Source organism: Ochotona curzoniae, unplaced genomic scaffold (genome assembly GCF_017591425.1).
Source record: "Ochotona curzoniae isolate NIBS_2020 unplaced genomic scaffold, NIBS_Ocur_1.0 contig_2404, whole genome shotgun sequence".
Lineage (NCBI taxonomy): Eukaryota > Metazoa > Chordata > Mammalia > Lagomorpha > Ochotonidae > Ochotona > Ochotona curzoniae.
The window spans coordinates 11,709,331-11,729,114 of record NW_024465451.1 but is presented as its reverse complement, the minus strand read 5'-3'; the positions used below and the strand labels follow the sequence as shown (position 1 = coordinate 11,729,114).

Genomic DNA, 19,784 nt, shown 5'->3' with positions numbered 1-19,784 from the left:
TGGTTCTTGAATGACAGTAGAAGCTTCTTGTTATATATGATCTAACTACACATTCCTGGGAGGCAGACTCTTGTGGGTGGAGCTTGCATGTGAAGCTGTGTTGGAAGCATAATCCCAAGGGTCAGGGTCACATGGTTTGGAGAGACAAGAACTGACCCAACCCTGAAACAAGGAGAAGCAATTCTGAGAGGAGAGCACAGGCTTAGCTGACTCCCACGTGGGGCTGCTGCAGCAAGAGAGGCAGCATTCTGTGAGCAACTAAGAATCTTGGGCCTCCAATTTAAACACTGGCCAGCATGTCACTACTTTCTGAAGTTCATCTAGTTATTTTTATTCTTTTAAAAGCAGACACAGAAAATGAATGAGTGAAAGCACAGGAGTAAGAGAATCTTCCATCCACTATTCACTCCCTCAGATGACCTAATAGCTTGGGCTGAGCCAGGTGGAAGCCACAATCCAGGAACTCAATCCAGGCCCTCCATGTGGGAGTCAGGAACCCAGTTACTTGAGCCATCACCTGCTGCCTCCCCAGGCCTGCAGCAGTAGGAAGCTGGGATTCAGAGTGGAGGCAGGCCTTGAACCCAGGTACTCTGCTATCTATCACATGGGGTCTCAAGCACTATGTCAAATGCCCTCATCCCTCATCAGAATAGTCACCGTTTATTATTATTCTTTTTTTCCAAAATGAAACTCTAGGTGGTTCAGCACGCAAGCACTTTTTCCCCTCTTGCCATCTTTACCTCACATCCTGTTCTCAGGAAGTACTCCAGCCTATGTGACCCATAAAGATGTTCTCCTTCCTAAATGTGACACAACCTCATCTATTGTAACCTCCATTCAAATCTCTCCAATTCTCCCAATAACATCTTTTTTTGAAAGTATTTATTTATTTGAAAGGCAGAGTCTCACACACACACACACACACACACGCGCGCGCGCGCACACACACATCTTTCCTTTGCTCATTTATTTCCAAACTGGTCAGAATAGACAAGGCTGGGTCAGGGTAGAACCAGGAGTTTGAACTCCATCCAGTCTCCATGTTAATGACAGGGACTCAAGTATTTGAACCACCATCTGTTGCTTCCTAGGATTATTAGCAGGAAGTTGGATCCGAAGTCAAGTAGCCATGACTCTACCTAGCATTCCAGTGTGGGATACAGGCATCTCAGGCTGCGGCTTAACTCACTGTGCCATAATACCCACCATACCAATAGTATCTTTGTAACCAAAAGAGATAGCTCAGAATCACACATTTTGTTTTGTTGTTATGTATCTTTAGCCTTCATGGTGGAGTAGCTCTGTCTGTCCTTGATGATTATGACTGACACTATCAAAGTCAATCATTCTAGACGATATCACCGAATCTGGATTTGTCTGATGTCTCCTTATGACTAGACTCAAGTTTGGCAATTTAGAGAGGAGGCAAAGCTGTGTATTCTCATCTCATTCTTCATGTTGGCACATGTTTTCACTTTTTCCCACTACCGATGATGTTCATTTTAATGACCTTGAGGTTTATTGATTCATTTGAAAATGCAGAATTAATGACAGGAGATCCTCTATCTACTGATTCACGCCACATGTGGCTGCAACAGCTAGAGCTGAACCAAGACAAAGTTGGGAGCCTGGAACTCCATCCAGGTTTCCCACGTGGGCTCAGGGACTCAAGCTCTTGGGCCATTTTCTACTGCTTTCTGAGGCATATCAGCAGGGAGCTGGACTGGAAGTTGAGCAGCCAGCACATGAATCAATGTCCATATGGGGATGTTGGCATCGCAAGTGATAACTTAACATGCTGTGCCACAACCGGGCTTCTTAATTACTTTACTAAAGTGATATCTGCCATGCTTCTTTTTCATAAGGTCTTTCTACAATTTTAATTTTATTCTGAAATATTCTGAAACTGTGTAGACATCTCATTCCTCACCAAACTTCTAATGTGCTCATGTATATCAATATGGCCTCTAGATTTCCTGTTTTATTAGTGGAGGACAGTCCATTATAATCATTAATCTGATGTTCAAATTATCCCTGATTTGTCCAGCACCAGCCCCCACCCAAGTGGGCTTCTGTGGTTCCTTGACATATCCTGTTGTTCTCTGATCATTTTCCTGCTCTGCAGGTTGTATCTCCAAAAAGCTCTGATTTCTTTCAGTGGAGAGTGGAGGTGAGAAGCCACAGGCTCTCTGTTGGCCATCCTCATTGCTCCAGGAGTACTGGTGTCCTTCCGTAACCTCAGGGTCTTCTCAATGAGCAGAGGGAGGGGCTAAATGTTGCTACAAGAATGTGTGTATGCAAGGATGCATCCAAAAGTTTACAGGAAATATGAATTGTAAATAAACTATGCATGCATCTCAAATGCTTTCTGCACCAAAATAAATTTATCTTTTTGTTCCATCTCCCACGAATTTTGATAATACCCTTGTATATGCACAAATATAGATTTTTTATTTCTGTAGCCATATTTATATCAATATGTGGATGACCAGGAGTCTATACTGCTGCATTCAATTGCACTACAACACCACAGGCTTCTGTTTAATTTTCTCCCATTCCATGTTTATTGTTCCTTCTCTGGCCATGAGAATAGTGGCTTCATTTTTCATTGGTAATATTTATTTATTCCTCAGTTCCCCTGCAGGAACTAATCCTCCAGCTGCAACCCTGCTCCTTGCCCCTTGCAGAGCCTTGCTCTGCGTCCATGAGCTCTGTCTGTGCATTCTGGGCTGCATGTTCTGTAAGGACAGCCTCACCCTCATTCTTGACCCTGACTTGGTGAGGCTCTGCTTCTATGTACCACGATGGTAGCTGCAGGTACCCCCTCTTCACTATGCTCAGGGCTGACACACCATCCTGAACATAGTTCCTTCAAACTAGTGAGCTGTACACTGGACAAGGGTTCTGTAGATCATCTTGACCATCGATGGAATGTTGGAAGAGTCAGGCTGGTCAGGTCCCATCATCTTCCATCTGCATCACTGCTTGCTCACTCACTGGTCTCTGAATGTCTTCCCTGGTCTCCCACCAATCTGGTTTCTACACACACACACACACACACACACACACACACACACACACACACACACACACAATGTAATCAAAACAGTTCCCCTAAAAAGAGCCCAACTTTTCTTTTTAAAAAAAAATTATTTATTTTGAAAGTAAGAATTAGGGAAAGAGAGAGAGAGAGAGAGAGAAAGAGAGAATCATCCACTTGCCAGTTCACTCCCAAGGTGGCTGTCATGGTCAGTGCAGGGCCAGGCCAGAGCCAAGAGCTGGGGACTTTATTCATGTCTCCCACATGGGTGGCAGGGGCCCAAACACGTGGACTATCTTCATTAGTTCTCATATCTGGATTATTAGGGAGCTGGACTGGAAGTGGAGCAGTGAGACAGGAATCAATATCTGTATGAGATTTTAGCATCGTAGGTAGTGGCTTTTCCTGCTATATATGCTACTCTGTTGCCCGTACCAAGCCAAAATGTATTAAGCTAAAGCAAGCTACAAGGTCTTGCCTATGACAACAACTCTTAGTGAATTCTCTTACCTTAGTTTTATAACCTTATGTCTCTCGAAATCTTTCTTCCTTCCAGGCACAAGGACCTTCTCCCAATTCCTTGGATGCTGCAGGCTCTTCTATAAACTGCTCTAATTCTGCCCTCCCCCTCAGATAACCAACTGGTTTCCCTGGAGATCTCACTCAAAGGTTATCATCTCCTTCTCTAGGAACCTAACACTGGATCAGGTCTTCTTTCCATACTCTCATTTATAAACATCCTCACCTTTTTTTTTTCTGAGCATGTATGCCAGTAATAATTATATATTCATTAATAACATGATACAGTTAACATCTTGTTCCACTAGAATGTAAGCTCAGGGAAACCTAGATGTGTGTCCCCTCTTAGTCACATACAACGTCTGTACAGCCAGCACAGAACTCAGCGCAGAGAAGGTTCTCAGAAAGTATTCCCGCAGCACCTGACACCTAGCAATTCCTGTGTCCACGTTGGTTGACTCTGATTCCTCTTCACAAGGGTGCATTGAGGATTAAAGGAGTTCGTGTGTGACGAACGTGAAGAAGCTTTGAAAGCTGAAAAATGCCATCCACGTGGGAAGTTGCCATGTTAGGCCAGTGGTGGACAACCTCGCCAGCCTCCTCCCCCCAACCCCCGTATTAAATTTATTTTATTTTTTAATGATGTTTACATGGTTGAGAAGGATGCATGCCCATGTGAACCATGGATTAGGATGGAAACGGTCCAGGAATGGGGGAAAGTGAGACAACTACTTCCAATCTTCCTTTCTATTCTTCCTGTTTCTGAGGGGAGAGAGCAGGAGGAGAGGGCCGCTCCTGGAAGTCTAGCTACACCAATACCTGACTGAGGATGTGAGACTGCCACTTGATGTCATCCTAGAGTCCCCACTGTGGAGCCTGTTCCAAGGGTAATGCTTTAAGTGATTTCAATAGTTCTGAGATGCTGTTGATCCCGTTGCTGCAAGGTTGAGGAAATTGTTCCAAAGTCGTTGGCAGACATAGCCCAGCTCAGAGTCTTGACTCACTGCATACTTGCTGTCAAAGCTTGGCCAGCAGTGCTGTTCGTTTTGTTCTACCATCCATGGTGTTAGACATCCTCCGCATCCTCCTCAGTTGTCTGACATGTCTCCCATGTGCATCTGGGCATGCTGTCCATCGCACAGGCTTCAGCAACTGAGGAGGCCCAGTTCTGATACATGCACTCCGTAGTCAGATCACAGACCCTGTGCTTTTTCCCATGGTTGGAGTTTTGAGTCCAGCAGTCCAGTTCGGGGGTCCCCAAAGAAACCTCACCAGAGAGGATGCTAGACCTGACTCCTATGTGTGCTAGCTCTTGTGGGGTCCGACTCTTTGCATCACCCACATCAGCCTGCACACACAGTGGTAGCTGCAGCCTCCCAGTCAGTTCTGTTCCCCAGCCTCATTTCTTATGCAAGCCAATGAATGCTGTGCCCCAGCTCAACACTGCCCACCACACACTCATATACACCATCAGGAACTGGAGCCCAGTTGGAGTGACCCTCCCAAAACCCTCACTAGGCCCACCTTCAGCCCTGGTTCCTGCACATGCCGATGTGTACAGCAGATTGGTGTAGTCTGTCCCGCGTCCCATTTGCTCTCATACACATCAATGTATATTGGAGCCTAGCTCAGCCCTACCAACCCCATTCTAGCCCACACTCATGCTGATACCACCGCCTGTCTAGCCAGGCCTGCCCCTAGCCCTAGTTCTCATACTCACTGGTGGAAGCTGTAGCACATCAGAGGGCAACAGAGGGGTGCCCAAATTTCTCAACTAGGCCCACTGCCAGTTCCGGATCTTGCACTTTCCGGGTGATACTGCAGTCTGGCCTGACAGGACTCATCCCCTGTCTCACCACCTGCTAGTCAATGTTTTGGCAAAGCTCAACCAGCTCACACTTACTCTGGCTAATGCATGCATCAGTGAATATGGTCGTTTAGCTCAGCCTTTACCAACACTCTTGAACATATAAATTGAGAATATACTTCTATCTCATCTTAAAAAATTCTTAAGACTGGAGATTTCCTTTTTTTTCTCCTTTTTAGCATGAGTTTAGAATTTTAATTAAGTATAAATGACATTTTTTTGTAACACTTCAAGGAAGTACCTACTCATCTTCCCCACTCTTGTCAGCTTTGTGGAGAAAGAAGAAGCAGGGTTCAAATTTCAATGTTCCCTTCTCCCTCTCTTTTTGCTTTTTAAAGATTTATTTATTTATTTGAAAGGCACATTTACACAGATAGAGAGACACAGAGAGAAAAATCTTCTACCTGCTGGTTCATTCCCTAGGTTGCCACAATGACCAGGGTTGAGTCATACCAAGGCCAGGAGCCAGGAGCTTCATATAGGTCTCCCACATGGGTGGCAGGGGCCCAAAAGCATTTTTTTTTTAGATTTTTATTTATTTTTATTGCAAAGTCAGATATACAGAGAGGAGGAGAGACAGAGAGGAAGATCTTCCATCCGATGATTCACTCCCCAAGTGAGCACAACGGCTGGTGTTATGCCGATCCGGAGCCAGAAGCCAGGAACCTCCTCCAAGTCTCCTACATGGGTGCAGAGTCCCAAGGTTTCGGGCCATCCTTGACTGCTTTCCCAGGCCACAAGCAGGGAGCTGGATGGGAAGTGGAGCTGTCAGGATTAGAACCAGTGCCCATATGGGATCCCGGCACATTCAAGGTGAGGACTTTAGCTGCTAGGCCACGCTGCTGGGCCCCAAACTCATGTTTTATCCTCCACTTCTTTTCCCAGACCATCATTAGGGAGCTGGGTGGGAAATAGAGCAGCCAGGACATGAACCATGCCCATATGGGATGCCAACATCACAGCTGGTAGGATTACTCACTAAACCAAGCACCAACCCCTGAATCTCAGCTCTGTTTACTGATTGGATGATCCAGGCACCAAACTTTCGATGAAGGTTCTCGCACATACTGCTCCTTCTGCTCAGGAGGTTCTTTCCTCCCTCATGCCTGGTTGACTTCTGTTTTTAAGTGTCTGCTTGAATGTCACCTCTCCACTTTGTCTTGGTCTCTGTTTTCTGCTTATTTCCATCATAGCATCTCATGTTTTTGTTTGTTTGTTTATTTATTTCTTTTTTTTTTAAAGATTTATTTTTTATTATTTTTGTATTGGAAAGGCGGATATACAGAGAGGAGAGACAGAGAGGAAGATCTTCCGTCCGATGATTCACTCCCCAAGTGAGCGCAACGGGCCGATACTATGCCGATCCGAAGCCAGGAGCCTCTTCCCCGGTCTCCCACGTGGTTGCAGGTTCCCAAAGCTTTGGGCCATCCTCGACTGCTTTCCCAGGCCACAGGCAGGGAGCTGGAAGGGAAGCGGGGCTGCCGGGATTAGAACCGGTGCCCATATGGGATCCCGGGCGTGCAAGGCGAGGACCTTTAACCACTTGCGCCACCGCGCCGGGCCCGTGTTTATTTATTTCATTTGATTGTCAAGTTCCTTGAGATCAGGCACCTAGTAAAGTCATAGAAAACAAGTAAGTTAGGTGAATAGATGAGTTTTCCTCCCCTGTGAATCCCTTCTGTGATAATTACTTCACAGTGCTGTTGACAGACTTAAATCACAGATGCAGAGTGAGCATTGTGATACGTTGGGTTAAGTCACCTTTTGAGATGCTCACAAAGCCAACCAGAGGGCCTGGAATTGAGTCCTGCCTCTATTTTCAGTCCAGGTACTAATGACCCTGGACAGCAGCTGGTGATGGCTCAAATACTTAGGTCGCATGTGGGAGACCACATAGGGTTCTTGACTCCAGGTTTTGACCTGGCCCAAATGTGCCTATAGCTGATATTTGAGAAATGACACAACTAGAAGATATTCTCTCTCTCTCTCTCTCCCCTTGACTCTGCTTTTCAAATACATGGAAATCAGCAAATCAAAATTCATTGAAATCACAGATAACAAATGGCTTACACAGAGTATGGCAACTGGTAGGATCTCAGTATATGCTGAATCCCTTTTCTTCCCCAGGTGTCCACAACCACAACCTTCAAGAGGGGTGTGACTGCTGTATTCTGAGGTCCTTTACTTTCTTCACTGAGTTCCGCCAAAGCTTCCCCCATAATGTCACCCACATTGCTTCCAACCCTGCATATGCCTACTGTCTTGCCCTTCAGGCAAATGCCACGGCTCCTTAAGTGGCTGTCCTTTATTCTGTCTACAGTTACCATCCCACAGTGGGATTGCCTCACTTCCATTGTCCACCTCTTGTCTGTACCACATCTGTTTTAGCCTGTGCCACTGCAGGCAGGTTCTGTGTGTGTGGAGAGACACACTGAAACGCACCCATACTAGTTATGTTCTAGTGCTAAGGACCTATGGGCTAGCAGCAGCCCTTTGCTTCACCTCAGTGGCCTAGGATTACAACCAGAACAGAAAGACTGTTCACCTAGGAGCTGGGCTCGAGAGCAAGGACAAAGCACTAGAGGGGAATTTATGGGGAGCTGTGTTGTCATCTTCTAACCTTCATTGTGGCCATCTCTGCGGCAGTATCTACCACACTTGGCATCCATAGCCCGCCTGTGCTCTATAGGATGCTCTAGCTCCAGTTTCCTATCCAGTCCAGACAGCTTCCCAAGAGGGGAAGCAGGGGCTAGGCAGCTGTAAGGAATTAAAGTTTTCAGTACAATGAGTGTCTGAATATCAGAATTAAATGTGATCTGCTTTAAAAAATTTATTTATTTATTTATTTATTTATTTATTTATTTACTTGTTTGAGTAGAACAGAGAAAGAAGAACAAGAGAGATGCAGGGAAGGAAAGAGGAGAGAGAAAAACAGACCCAGGACTTGTTTACCCCTCTGATGCCTACAATAACGTGGGCCAGGAACCCAATCCAAATCTTCTCCCACTGAAGACCTGCCTTCCTCTTCTTTTTAAAATTTCTTTGGTTTAATTTTATGTAGAAGGCAGAACTAGATAGATTGATGCATTTTCCACTTACTGGCTCACTCCCCAGATGGTTGCAATAGCCAGAACAGGCCAAGAACAGGAACCTGAAGCTCCTTTCAAGTCTGCTGCTTGGGTGGTGGGAAGCCCAATGTTTCCTGTTGCCTCCCATGGTGTATTTTAGCAGGAAGCTAGATAGGAGGGAGAAAAGCCCAGTCCTTCCATCTACCTTTTTTAGCTTCATTTCCTGAGTCTCAAGTCCTTCATGCTGTGCTCCAGCATTGTGACCAACCAGAGGTTCTCCAAGCCCAACTCTCTTGTTTCTATGCTCCATGACTCCACCTGTGCTGTGACTTCACCCCCAAACCTGGCTGGGAGTTGGTTGATCACACCTCTCCCTCCGCATCTCGACCAGAGGATTTTGTGTTTCCCACTTGCTGCCACTTCCAAACCTGATACTTGCTATTGTTGCACCTTACGAGTATGTGGTGTTATTAATTCAGGTGATGCAATGGGTTCCCCTGCCCATCTGTGTGTTTTTCAAGGGTCTTGGCTTTGATTCATCACTCAACACAAGGCCTGGCACATAATAGTTATTAAGTAAGGATAACTATTTAATAGAAATGTAACCCACACACTTTAAAAAAATTCACCCTTTTAAAGTGGAACTCCATGACTTTTCTGGTAGACTTACAAAGTTGTATAAGCAATATCACTATCTAATTCCAGAATGTTTTCATTACCCCTCATCCTATAACATCCTATAACTATCAGAAATTGTTCCCCGTTAGTCATCCTCATACCACACCTGCTGGCCCTTAAGAACACCTACTCTGTGTCCCAGTAGATTTGCCATTTCTGTACATTTAATGTAAACGGAATCATGTGCAGTCTTTGTGTCTGATTTCTTTCACTGAATATAGTGCTTTCAAGGTTTAGCCACATTTTATGGCTGGACAATATTTCACTTATGGATACAAATATTCCACATTGCATTCATTAGTTAATGGTCATTCGACTATTTTTGAAGATTTATTTATTTATTTCATCTACTTAAAAGGCAGAGAGAGGGAGAAAGAGAACTTCCATCCATTGCTTCCCTTTCCAAATGCCTGCAACCTCCAGGGCTGGGCCAGGCTGCAGCCAGGAGCCAAGGACTAGCCTAAGTCTCTCACAGATGTGGCAGAAATCCACACTTGCTGCCTTCCAGGGCACATTAGCAGGAAGCTGGATTGGAAGTGAAGTAGCCATGTCTTAACCCAACCGTCAGATGTGGGATATGGGCAACCTAAGCAGTGGTTTTAAATCAACCATGTCACAATGCCTGCCACTAATTCTTTTTTTGGCTTTTACACATAGGCTGCTATGACTATCCCTATCCACACTTTTGCATATCAATAAATATTTGAGGCATTGAGTAAATGAATGAATAAGTGATGACTGATACTTCATCCATATTCTTTGGCTCGGATCTGAATCATGATCTTCTTTACTTCTTTGGAGCAGGTCTGGGCCGGGTTGTTCAGGCTGAAGAATATCTATCCCAAGCCCAGTGGACTGTCCTCAAATCAACTCATTGCAGTAATGCCATCCATTCTTTACTGCATCGGAACCTTGGACTTCTCTACATGGCTAAGGAAAATTATGAGGACGCCCGCTATCACTTGGCCAATGATGTAAGCAAGTTCAGTCCTAACCCCCACACAGTCCTGAGAAAAGCAAATTCTATTTTTTTAATTGAGCATTTCCCTAGTACTTTTTGTTTACAGCTTACCATTTGGTTGGGTGAAAAGCAAGAACATATTTCTAAGGAGCTGAGTTCAAGCTTTCCCACTTCCCAGCTCTTCAACTTTGGCCCTGTCACGTCTTTCCAAGCCTTGGATGCTCTGAGGAAGCAAAAAGAGGGATAGAACAAGAACACATTTCAGAAGAAGAGTTTCACTTCTTTTTGTTTTTAAAGATTCTATTTATTTTTATTGGAAAGTCAGATATACAGAGAAGAAGAGAGACAGAGAGGAAGATCTTCCACCTACTGATCCATTCCCCAAGTGGTCGCAACAGCCAGAGCTGAGTCTATCAGAAGGCAGGAGCCAGGAGCTTCTTCTGGGTTTCCCATGCAGGTCCAAGGTCCCAGGGCTTTGGGCCATCCTTACTGCTTTCCCAAGACACAAGCACAGAGCTGGATGGGAAGTGGGGCAGCAGGGACACAAACTGGCCCCCATATGGGATGTGGGGTATGTGAAAGGCAAGGACTTTAGCCACCAGGCTGTAGTACCAGCCTCAAGCGTTTCACTTCTTGCCCCCAGCTCTGTTGTTTCACTAGTTGTGTAGTTTTGGACAAATACATCACCACAAGATAGAAATCATACAATAATCTTTGTCCTATGGACTCATCACAAAGGTTAATAACAATATAATTCATAAACTGTAGTTTGGCTGTTATTTTAAAAAATAAACTTATTGTTTCTACTTTAGAATATTATCATTAAACTTCAATGAACTAGGTACTTAAAAACACTTTATAAAATACAAAGTTCTGTGTATACATTACATAAGAATGAGAATAATAAATGAGGTATTAGTCTCAAACTTGGGAGGCTTTCAGTCTTGGAAAGTGTTATCAGGAGCCATTGCTACGGCTCAACTGGCTAATCCTACACCTCTGTGCTCTGGCATCCCACATGGGCAATGGTTCATGTCCCAACTGCTCCACTTCTTATCCAGCTCCCTGCTTGCGGTCTGGGAAAGCAAAGGAGGATGACCAAAGCCTTGGAACCCTGCACCTGCATGGGAGACCTAGAAGAAGTTCCTGGCTCCTGGCTCAGATTGTCTCATTTCTGGCCATTTTGGACACTTGGAGAGTGAACCAGTGATGGAAGAACTTCCTCTCTGTCTTTCCTCTGTCTTTCCTTTCCTTGTAAATCTATCTTTCCAATGAAAATAAATAAATCTTTTAAGAAAAGAAGTGTTACTAGTAAGAACAGGTCCTGAGCCTGAGGTGTGGGCTGAGTTAGGATCAGTTTGCTTTCCCTATGTGGGTTGGTGATGTTATGTCCTTTTCCACTGAACAACCCTCCCTCTGGGGCCTGCAGAAACCCATAAGTGAACTCTGAGGCTGTCTGTTTCCCCATATTCACCATCCCAGACCCATGCTCTGTCCTCCTCTGTACCATGAGAGGATGACTTTGGGGAATGACACAATCTGTATTCCATTGTTCTCTGGCATTGATTGGGTTTGGAGAATGAGAGGCATAGTGGGGGTTGAGGTGGAGAGTGAGTGGGTGGCATGCTTACCCTCTGCTGCCTCAATGCTGCACCCCAGCCCTGGCAGGGGCAGTGTTCCTTCCTCTCTCCTTCTGTAGCCCGAGGTCTGACCAGGCCCTGGTAATCCTGACATTGTCGGGTGCTGGGTTGGTAATAGCATCTGGCTATTGGTAGTCCCTGGTGTCATTCTTGGTTCTTTAACCCTTTCATATCTTGAACAACTCTTTCCATGAAATACCTTCAGGTAATTCTTTTGAGGATGCCACCTCTTTGCCCTGGCCATGAAGGAAACGCACTACTTCCTTTGTGCTTCTTCTCTATACTCTGCATCCTCCAAGACAACCAGCATGGGCACGTTCTGTCTTGAGGTGGACCACACAGTAGAGACTAGATTAAGCACAAAGTTCTCAGCCAACCTGTAAATGTACACATTTATTGATTCATGCCATAAACCCTTCCATTTTAAGTGCTCAGTTCCATGGTTTTCAGAAAATTCAAAGAGTTATGCTAACATCAGCACTAGCTAGTCCTGGAAACCTTCCAGCACCCCACATTGTTCCCACATAATCCATTTGTGGTGATTTCCCATTTCCAGCGCAGGCCCAGACAAGCTTTTTCTGTCTCTATTGATTTTCCCTCTCTGGATATTTTATATAAACATATGGTCTTTTGTATCTGATTTTTTTCATCTACCACAAATTATATGAGATGTGTCCACCTTGCTACATGCATCAATACCTTTTTTTTCTTTTCTTTGTTTTTTTTTTTTTTTAAAGATTTACTTATTTTTATTGTAAAGTCAGATATACAGAGAAGAGGAGAGACAGAGAGGAAGATCTTCCGTTTGATGATTTACTCCCCAAGTGACTGCAACGGCGAGAGCTGAGCCATTCCAAAGCCAGGAGCCAGGAGCTCTTTCTAGTCTCCCACACGGGTGCAGGTCTCAAGGCCTTGGGATTAGAACAGGCATCCATATGGGATCCCGGCGAGTTCCAGGCGAGGACATTAGACACTAGACCACCATGCCGGACCCCCTCTTTTTCTTTTTTCACCTGTAGTATTCCATCATCTGGGTGTACCATGTTGCTTTACCCAATAACAAGCTGATGGGCATTCCAGTGATTTGCAAATTGGCTACTGTGAATAATGCTGCCATGGACGCTGGTATCCAAGTCTTATGTGAGCATGTGTTTTTAGTTCCCTTGAGTCAGCACCTAGGAGAGGAATTACAAAGACATCTAGCTACTTGTAACTTTTGGACCCGACAAACTCCACAGAGGCATCAATAATGCACAAGGATTTCATTTGCTCCACTCTTCACCCACACTTTTCACTTTCTATCTCTTGGGTTGTAGTCACTTTAGTGGGTGGGGAGTGATCTCTCTCTGTGGTTTTATTTTGTGTGTTCCCAAGGACTGTTATGCATTTTGTCCTGTGCTTGCTAACCATTCGAAGTTCCTTTTGGAAGAATATGTATTCAGAAAGTTTTGGAATTCTCTGAAAGTTTCTTAAATGCACTATGTATACAAGTCTTTAATTGGATATGTGATTTGCAAAGTGAGCCCAGATGTTCTTCTTCCTTTGGCTGTAGATTTATTTTGCCAGCTGTGCATTTGGAACGGATGACATCAGGACCTCAGGAGGGTACTTCCACCTGGCCAACATATTCTACGGTCTTAAGAAGTTGGACCTGGCAGACACGTTGTACTCCAAGGTGAGCTGGGTAAAGTGGCGACAGAGCCTTGACCTTCAGCTCTGATATTTTACAAATGGTGTCAATCCATTCATGAGAAATGTTCTATAAAGAGAGTCTCAGAGAGATGAAATGACTTGCTCAAGCTCACATATCCTGACACATGATGCACCCACGTTTTTCTTCCCACATGACATACCTCACTTTTTTTCTTCCCTTTTCTTCACTACTAAAATAGAGTAATCCCTACTATCCACAGGATGATAACAAATAATGAATCATGGCTCAATAAGAATGAAACTCCTCCAAACAGCCAACAGCATGTGTTGTAAAACACACAGGTGCCACCCGGCGCAGTGGCTTAAAGGCTAAAGTCCTCACCTTGAATGCTCCGGCATCCCATATGGATGCTGGTTCTAATTCTGGAAGCCCCATTTTCCATCCAGCTTCCTGCTTGTGACATAGGAAAGCAGTCGAGGACGGCCCAAGCTTTGGGACCCTGCACCCACGTGGGAGACCGGGGAAGAGGCTCCTGGCTTCGGATAGGCATAGCATCGGCCCATTGCGCTCACTTGGGGAGTGAATCATCGGATGGAAGATCTTCCTCTCTGTCTCTCCTCTCTGTATATCCTCCTTTCCAATAAAAAAAAAAATAAATCTTTAAAAAAAATAATAAATCTTTTTAAAAAAATGAGAGTGTAGTCATGTATCCTTAATAACAGGAACACGTTCTTAAGAAATTCATCCTTGGGAAATTTCATCATTTGTGAGAAACAGAATGTAGTGAGATCACTAGGAGATATAACCTTGAGGGATCACTGTCATTATTCAGTGTATTGTTATCTCGAACACTGCATCATGCGTGGCTGTACTTTCACATTTCTATCTTCTGGTCTATTAAATTTCTGGTATATTAAAATATCAGTTATGTTGATTCAATAACACCTCACTTAGCAAATAATCATAGGCTGTCACCCTGTGACTGTTGATTCTGTTTATTCCCCACTTCTCAGGAAGAGGCATTTTTGCCGTAGCTGAAATATGGAAGCTGTGGAGTCAAACAGACCTGAGTTTACATCCTGGCTATGTCACTTAACAGGTCTTACCAGAAATCAAGCAGATCTTACCCTCTCTGAGCCTCAGTTGACTTACATTTAAAGTGGAAATAGTAACATTATCACCCCCGCCAGGGAGATGTGAAGCTGTGGAGGTTTGGTATTGCGGGTGTTCTACAAAAGGCAGCCATTGCTGTTAAGCCCCATCCTGGCTGCCTGTGGCTGAGCCTGCCACCTGCCAGGGCAGCCGGTGACCTTCACACTCCCTTTGATCCGGGCTGTTAAGGCTGCTGGACTCCCACTATCTCCAGATACAATGAAAGAGGAGACCTGGCCTCCCCACCTGGCAGTCAAACTGCTGTGATCTGGCTTGCTCGACTGACTGCTGTTTCCTTCCCTACAGGTCTCTGAGATCTGGTATAAATATTTAAATGACCACTATCAAGCCCTCTCACAGGCTCGCACCCAACAGATAGATTTGCTGGGCAAGCAGTTTGTGAATGACACTGGCCTGGGTAAGTGGGAGAGCAGTGACTTCATCCCACCCACTTCTCAAACCTGCCCCCCTGCTCCCTGCATTCATCTCCATCCTCTGCCCGGGTTTGCTGCTGGGGAAAACTGAAACGTGGGACCCAAAGAGCCCCGACCAGTGCCAGCGGGAGTTGAGATCCCTGGCATTGCACACAACTTTCGGGGGGAGGAAAAGCCCCAAGAGAGCTCCTGGGATTTTGTCCCAGGATCCTTTTCTTGAACATGACCCTTCCAGGGTCAGCAAGCGCCGCACAGCAGTTGTGCTGCTGTTGTACTCCAGTGCTTTCCCCTTCACGCGTGATGACCTCCTCAGTGGCAGGGCTTCTGAACGGTGACCAAAGCAAGAGTGGACATCAGTGGAGGAAAATCCTAAACAGACCCACGCGGGCTCCTGCAACCGCTGTGGTGTGAGCCTCCTCAGTTCCCTGCTCTCCCTCTTTGCTGTAGAGTGGGGGCTGAAGTGGGCCCAAGGGGTTCCATTCGTGACAAATGCGTCGTTTGTAGGAGCACAAAAACCCTAGCATCCAGGACTCTCTGCATGGGAGAGATCTCAGCCACTTAGAGGCCTGAGGGAGTGAAGGTCTCTCAGGGTTTCCATGAAACTGGCAGGCTTGGGGAAACAGAGCTGGGAGCTGTCCTATGGCTGCTGCTCAGGGGTGATACTGATGGGCCTGTGCTGCTGGCAGAAAAGCACCCACAGGCCAGGTGCCCTCAAGGTCAGTCTTGCCTTCTCTTCCCCTTCCCTTGCAGATGAAGCCCAGGAAGCAGAAGCCATTCGGGTGCTGACGTGCATCTTGAATATTCGAGAATCTACAGTGGACCAAGCCCCCCAAAAAACTGTCTTCATTCTGAAAACCCTGGCCATGCTTTACTACCTGATGATGAATTCTTCAAAGGCAAGTGTCCTGGTAAAAGCTGCCTGTGTAATAGCCAAACTCTGCTCCATTTTGCCCAATTCCACTGGCTTCTGTCCTGAGCTAGCACCTAGCTTGTTTGTTGAGTGCAGCCCACGTAACCAAGCCTGGGTTACCTCCTTCCTCCAGGGAGCCTTCCCAGAGGTCATAGGAGAGCTGAGCCTGGGCCAGGGCAGGAAGCTGGGAGAGCTCTGGAGAGTCCTCCAAGGAATGGGATAGCAGCTCCGACTGCACTCAGACACAGGCGTCCAGATCGCTGCAGGTGCAGGTGATGAGGAAAATCTGTTTGTTTGAAAGGCAGAGTGTGAGAGAGAAATGGAGACCCTCTATTCACTGGTTCATTTTCCAAATGGACAAAATGGCTGGAGCTGGATCAGGCTGAAGCCAGGAGCTTGGAAATCCATTTGGGTCTCCCATGTGGGTGTTAGGGACCCAAGCACTTGAGTGTATGAGAAGGGAACTTGATTGGGAGCTGAATAGGCCAGAACTCAGATCAGCACTGCACTATGGGATGCTGGCATCACAGGCCGAGTCACAACCTCCAAGTCAAGGTTTCTGTTATTTGCTTAGGACCTTTACATAATTGGTATATTTAATCTATCAATCTTATGAAATTGATTTTTTTAATTGCCTTCATCTTATAGATAAGGAAACTGAGGAATTGTCTAATTTCCTACAGAGAGTAAATGGGGTGTATCTCTGGTTTATTGTCTGTTTGATTGACTTAGTCATTCAAATATTTGCTAAGTTTCTAGCATGAGTAAGGCACCAACCTAGGGACTGGGGACATGGTGGTGAACAGCCAGGTAAACGCCCTATCTCTCTGGGGAAAGTCACACAGACAAGTAAGTATACAAGAATATAATCTACGTTTCAGAGAGGGACAAGTCCTATAAAGAGAAATAAAGAAAGTGGGAGAATATGGGTTGTATTGGTTGGAAGAGGCCTTTCCATGCAGGTGATATAAGAAAACATAAAGCTTGCTTTCTTTCCTCCTTCTTCTTCTTTTTTTTTTAAAGATTAATTTGTTTTTCTTGCAAATGCAGATTTACAGAGAGAAGAAGAGAAAGATCTGTACACTGGTTCACTCCCCAAATGGCTGTAACAGCCAGAACTGAGCTGAGCAGGAGCTGGAAGCCAGGCGCTTCTTCCGGGTCTCCCACATGGGTGCAGGTTCCCAAGGATTTTAGCTATCCGCAACTGCTTTCCCAGGCCACAAGCAGGGAGCTGGATGGGAAGTGGAACAGTCAGGACAAGAATCAGTGCCCATGTAGAAGAACCCCAACGCATGCAAGGCAAGGATTTAGGCACTGACCCACCATGCTGAGCCCCATTTCTTCCTTTCTTTCACAAACCTTGCTGTGCACCTGCTGAACTCGAGGGCCTGAGGTTCATAATCAGGTGTTATAGTGAAGTGCAGTAGTGAATCCCAGGGCATTGTGGGAACTCAGGGAGGGGCATAACCCCTTTCTCAGTTAGTGCTAGGAATGGTTAGGAAATAGGTAAATATTTCCATTTAGTTTTCCAAATTTATATTGAGCACACCCCCTTTTCTTTTTTTATGATTTATTTATTTTCATTGGAAAAGCAGATTTACAAAGAGAAGGGGAGGCAGAAAGATCTTCTATTCATTGGTTTACTTCACAAATGCCCGCAACGACCAGAGCTGTGTCGATCTGAAGCCAGGAGCCAGTAGTTTCTTCCAGGTCTCCTATACTGGTGTGGGGCCCCAAGGTATTAGGCCATTCTCTCTGCTTTCCCAGTCCATTGTAGGGAGCTGGATGGGAAGTGGAGCAGGCAGGACACGAACTGGTACTCACCTGGGATCCCAGCACTCTGAGGTAGAGGATTAGCCAGTTGAGCTATCATGCCAGGTCCCCAGATGATGAATTCTGCAAAGGCAAGTGTCCTGGCAAGTCTAGGATCAAGTTTCTCTCTGCATATCCAATGAAGTCATTGCCTCAGAATGTGTTGAAGGCTTTAGAGCTACAAGAACCGTAGAAAAAGGATGCACTTCCGTCCATCTCTCCTCCAGGTCTCTGTCAGCGGTCTTCCCAGCCTCCCTAAGCCTGTGGGCCCCTCCTACTCCCTCTAATGCTTCAAATCTCCCTGTCTCACTTGATCTTTTTTTTTTCCTTGACATTTATCACTATTTCAAGCACTACCTTGTTTTATTGGTTCATTTTATTTATCCTCTCTCCCTTACTATATTGTGAAGAGAGGAATTTTTACCTACTATCATGGTACTTGAAACATAAAGCCCTTCAGGAAATATGTATAGGAAGTAAGGAAGGCAAGGAGGAAGAAATGAGCCAGAGACTATGCCAAGGTGCCCTGTGAGGCTCTGTCAATCACGTGGCCTCCACAGTGGTGACTGCCTAGTGACCTCTGTGCCTCCCATTGCTGGCCCACCGGGCTCTGGCTGAGTTCCTACAAAATTTCACTTTGCTACAAAGAGGTACTTAGTTTGTGAAGATGGGTGGGTTTTTCTGCCCTTCACCCCGCCACACCCAGCACAGGTGTGGGAGGCTGTAAGGGCTCAGTGTGTGCTCATAGGGTTTTTCCATATTTGTTAAAAATACTTATTTGAAAGCAGAGTTACTCTGTGTGTGTGTGTGTGTGTGCGTTTGAGAGAAACAGAGAGACACAGAGAGAAAGATTCTTCATCTGCTGGTTCACTGTTGAAATGGCTACAATGGAAGCCACGAACTCTCAGGTATCCCATATGGGTTCGGGATCCCAAGGCTTTGGGGTCATCCTCCATTGCTTTGCCAAGCCACAAGCAGGGAGCTGGATCCGAAATTGAGCAGCTGGGACTCAAGCCAGTGCCTACATTGAATACTGTTGGGCGTTGCTGGTGACAGCTGTGCCACAGCACCTGCCCCCAATGCTCATGGGTGTCAAGAGCTCATCAACCAGCATGAAAAGATCAGTTCTCTCCTACGCAACTAGTGGTGATCACAAGTGGGCTTCTTCCCAATGTTCTGCCCTCCCTGTGACAGTTGCCTTTTGTCATTACGTTTCTGTTTTAGGCAGAGGAATATGCCATGCGAGCCCTCGAGCTTGTCAGAGACTATCATCTCGATGTCCAGGAGGAAAACACCATTCAGGAGTTGCTGAGTCTCATCTTAGCTGAAGAGGATCAACCCATCACTTAGTGATCAACGGGCTTTGCATCGGGGGTATTTGAGGGACAAATGAGTCTTGCCCAACTGCTTGGAGGCACTTTGGGTGACTGGACTTTTCACCTTCCTTGGGGCCTGTATACATAACTGGGGTTTTATTCTTATGCTGCCTGTTGCCATAGTGTAGAGCCTTAGGCACAGAGTGCAGTAAAACTCTTAATTGATCAGGACCTTTGTACCTGGTGTTTTGTGACTTTTTACCTCTCCCAGTCACATGTAGTCAAATCTCTAACAAGATATTTATAATTAACCTGCAAATGCAGTAGTCTTTCAGGGACGCATGTTGCATAGCTGTGTGCTTAAATGAGGAGGTAGGAGATAGAGCTGTATTGAAATAAACACTGTTCTACTGGAGTTAAGCAAGCATTGGTCTGTGGTTAGATTGTGATGAAGTAGCCATTATAATTCCTAGAGCAGTCACTAAGAAAATACTATCAACAGAGGACTTAAAAATATTGTATAGCAGAAGAAGTCAGTAAAGGAGGGCCAGAAGAATGGATGTGAGACATAAAAATCATGCGATGCATCAACCAGCCATTAGGTCTTCATGTGTTTTACTCTCAATGAGCCCCAGTGTGGACTGGCTCAAACACCATCCCAGGTTGGTGCCTTTCTTTCACCATAACTTAAAGGAGAAGGGAGCCATCTATATTTCCATGGCGAAGGCACCCT

The 19,784-nt window shown here is 45.5% G+C and overlaps 1 protein-coding gene across 2 annotated transcripts in view; it reads left to right on the top strand.

Moving 5' to 3' along the window:
• The window catches only part of ZMYND12 (zinc finger MYND-type containing 12), a 36,662-nt gene extending 17,577 nt beyond the window's left edge, over nucleotides 1-19,085 (top strand). For both annotated transcript variants that reach the window (XM_040974455.1, XM_040974456.1), the window contains 5 exons: nucleotides 9,977-10,146; nucleotides 13,326-13,448; nucleotides 14,886-14,997; nucleotides 15,764-15,913; nucleotides 18,964-19,085. In XM_040974455.1, the coding sequence (XP_040830389.1) occupies nucleotides 9,977-10,146; nucleotides 13,326-13,448; nucleotides 14,886-14,997; nucleotides 15,764-15,913; nucleotides 18,964-19,085 (677 nt within the window). The remainder of the gene's footprint in view (nucleotides 1-9,976; nucleotides 10,147-13,325; nucleotides 13,449-14,885; nucleotides 14,998-15,763; nucleotides 15,914-18,963) is intronic.
• Nucleotides 19,086-19,784: the final 699 nt, after the last annotated feature.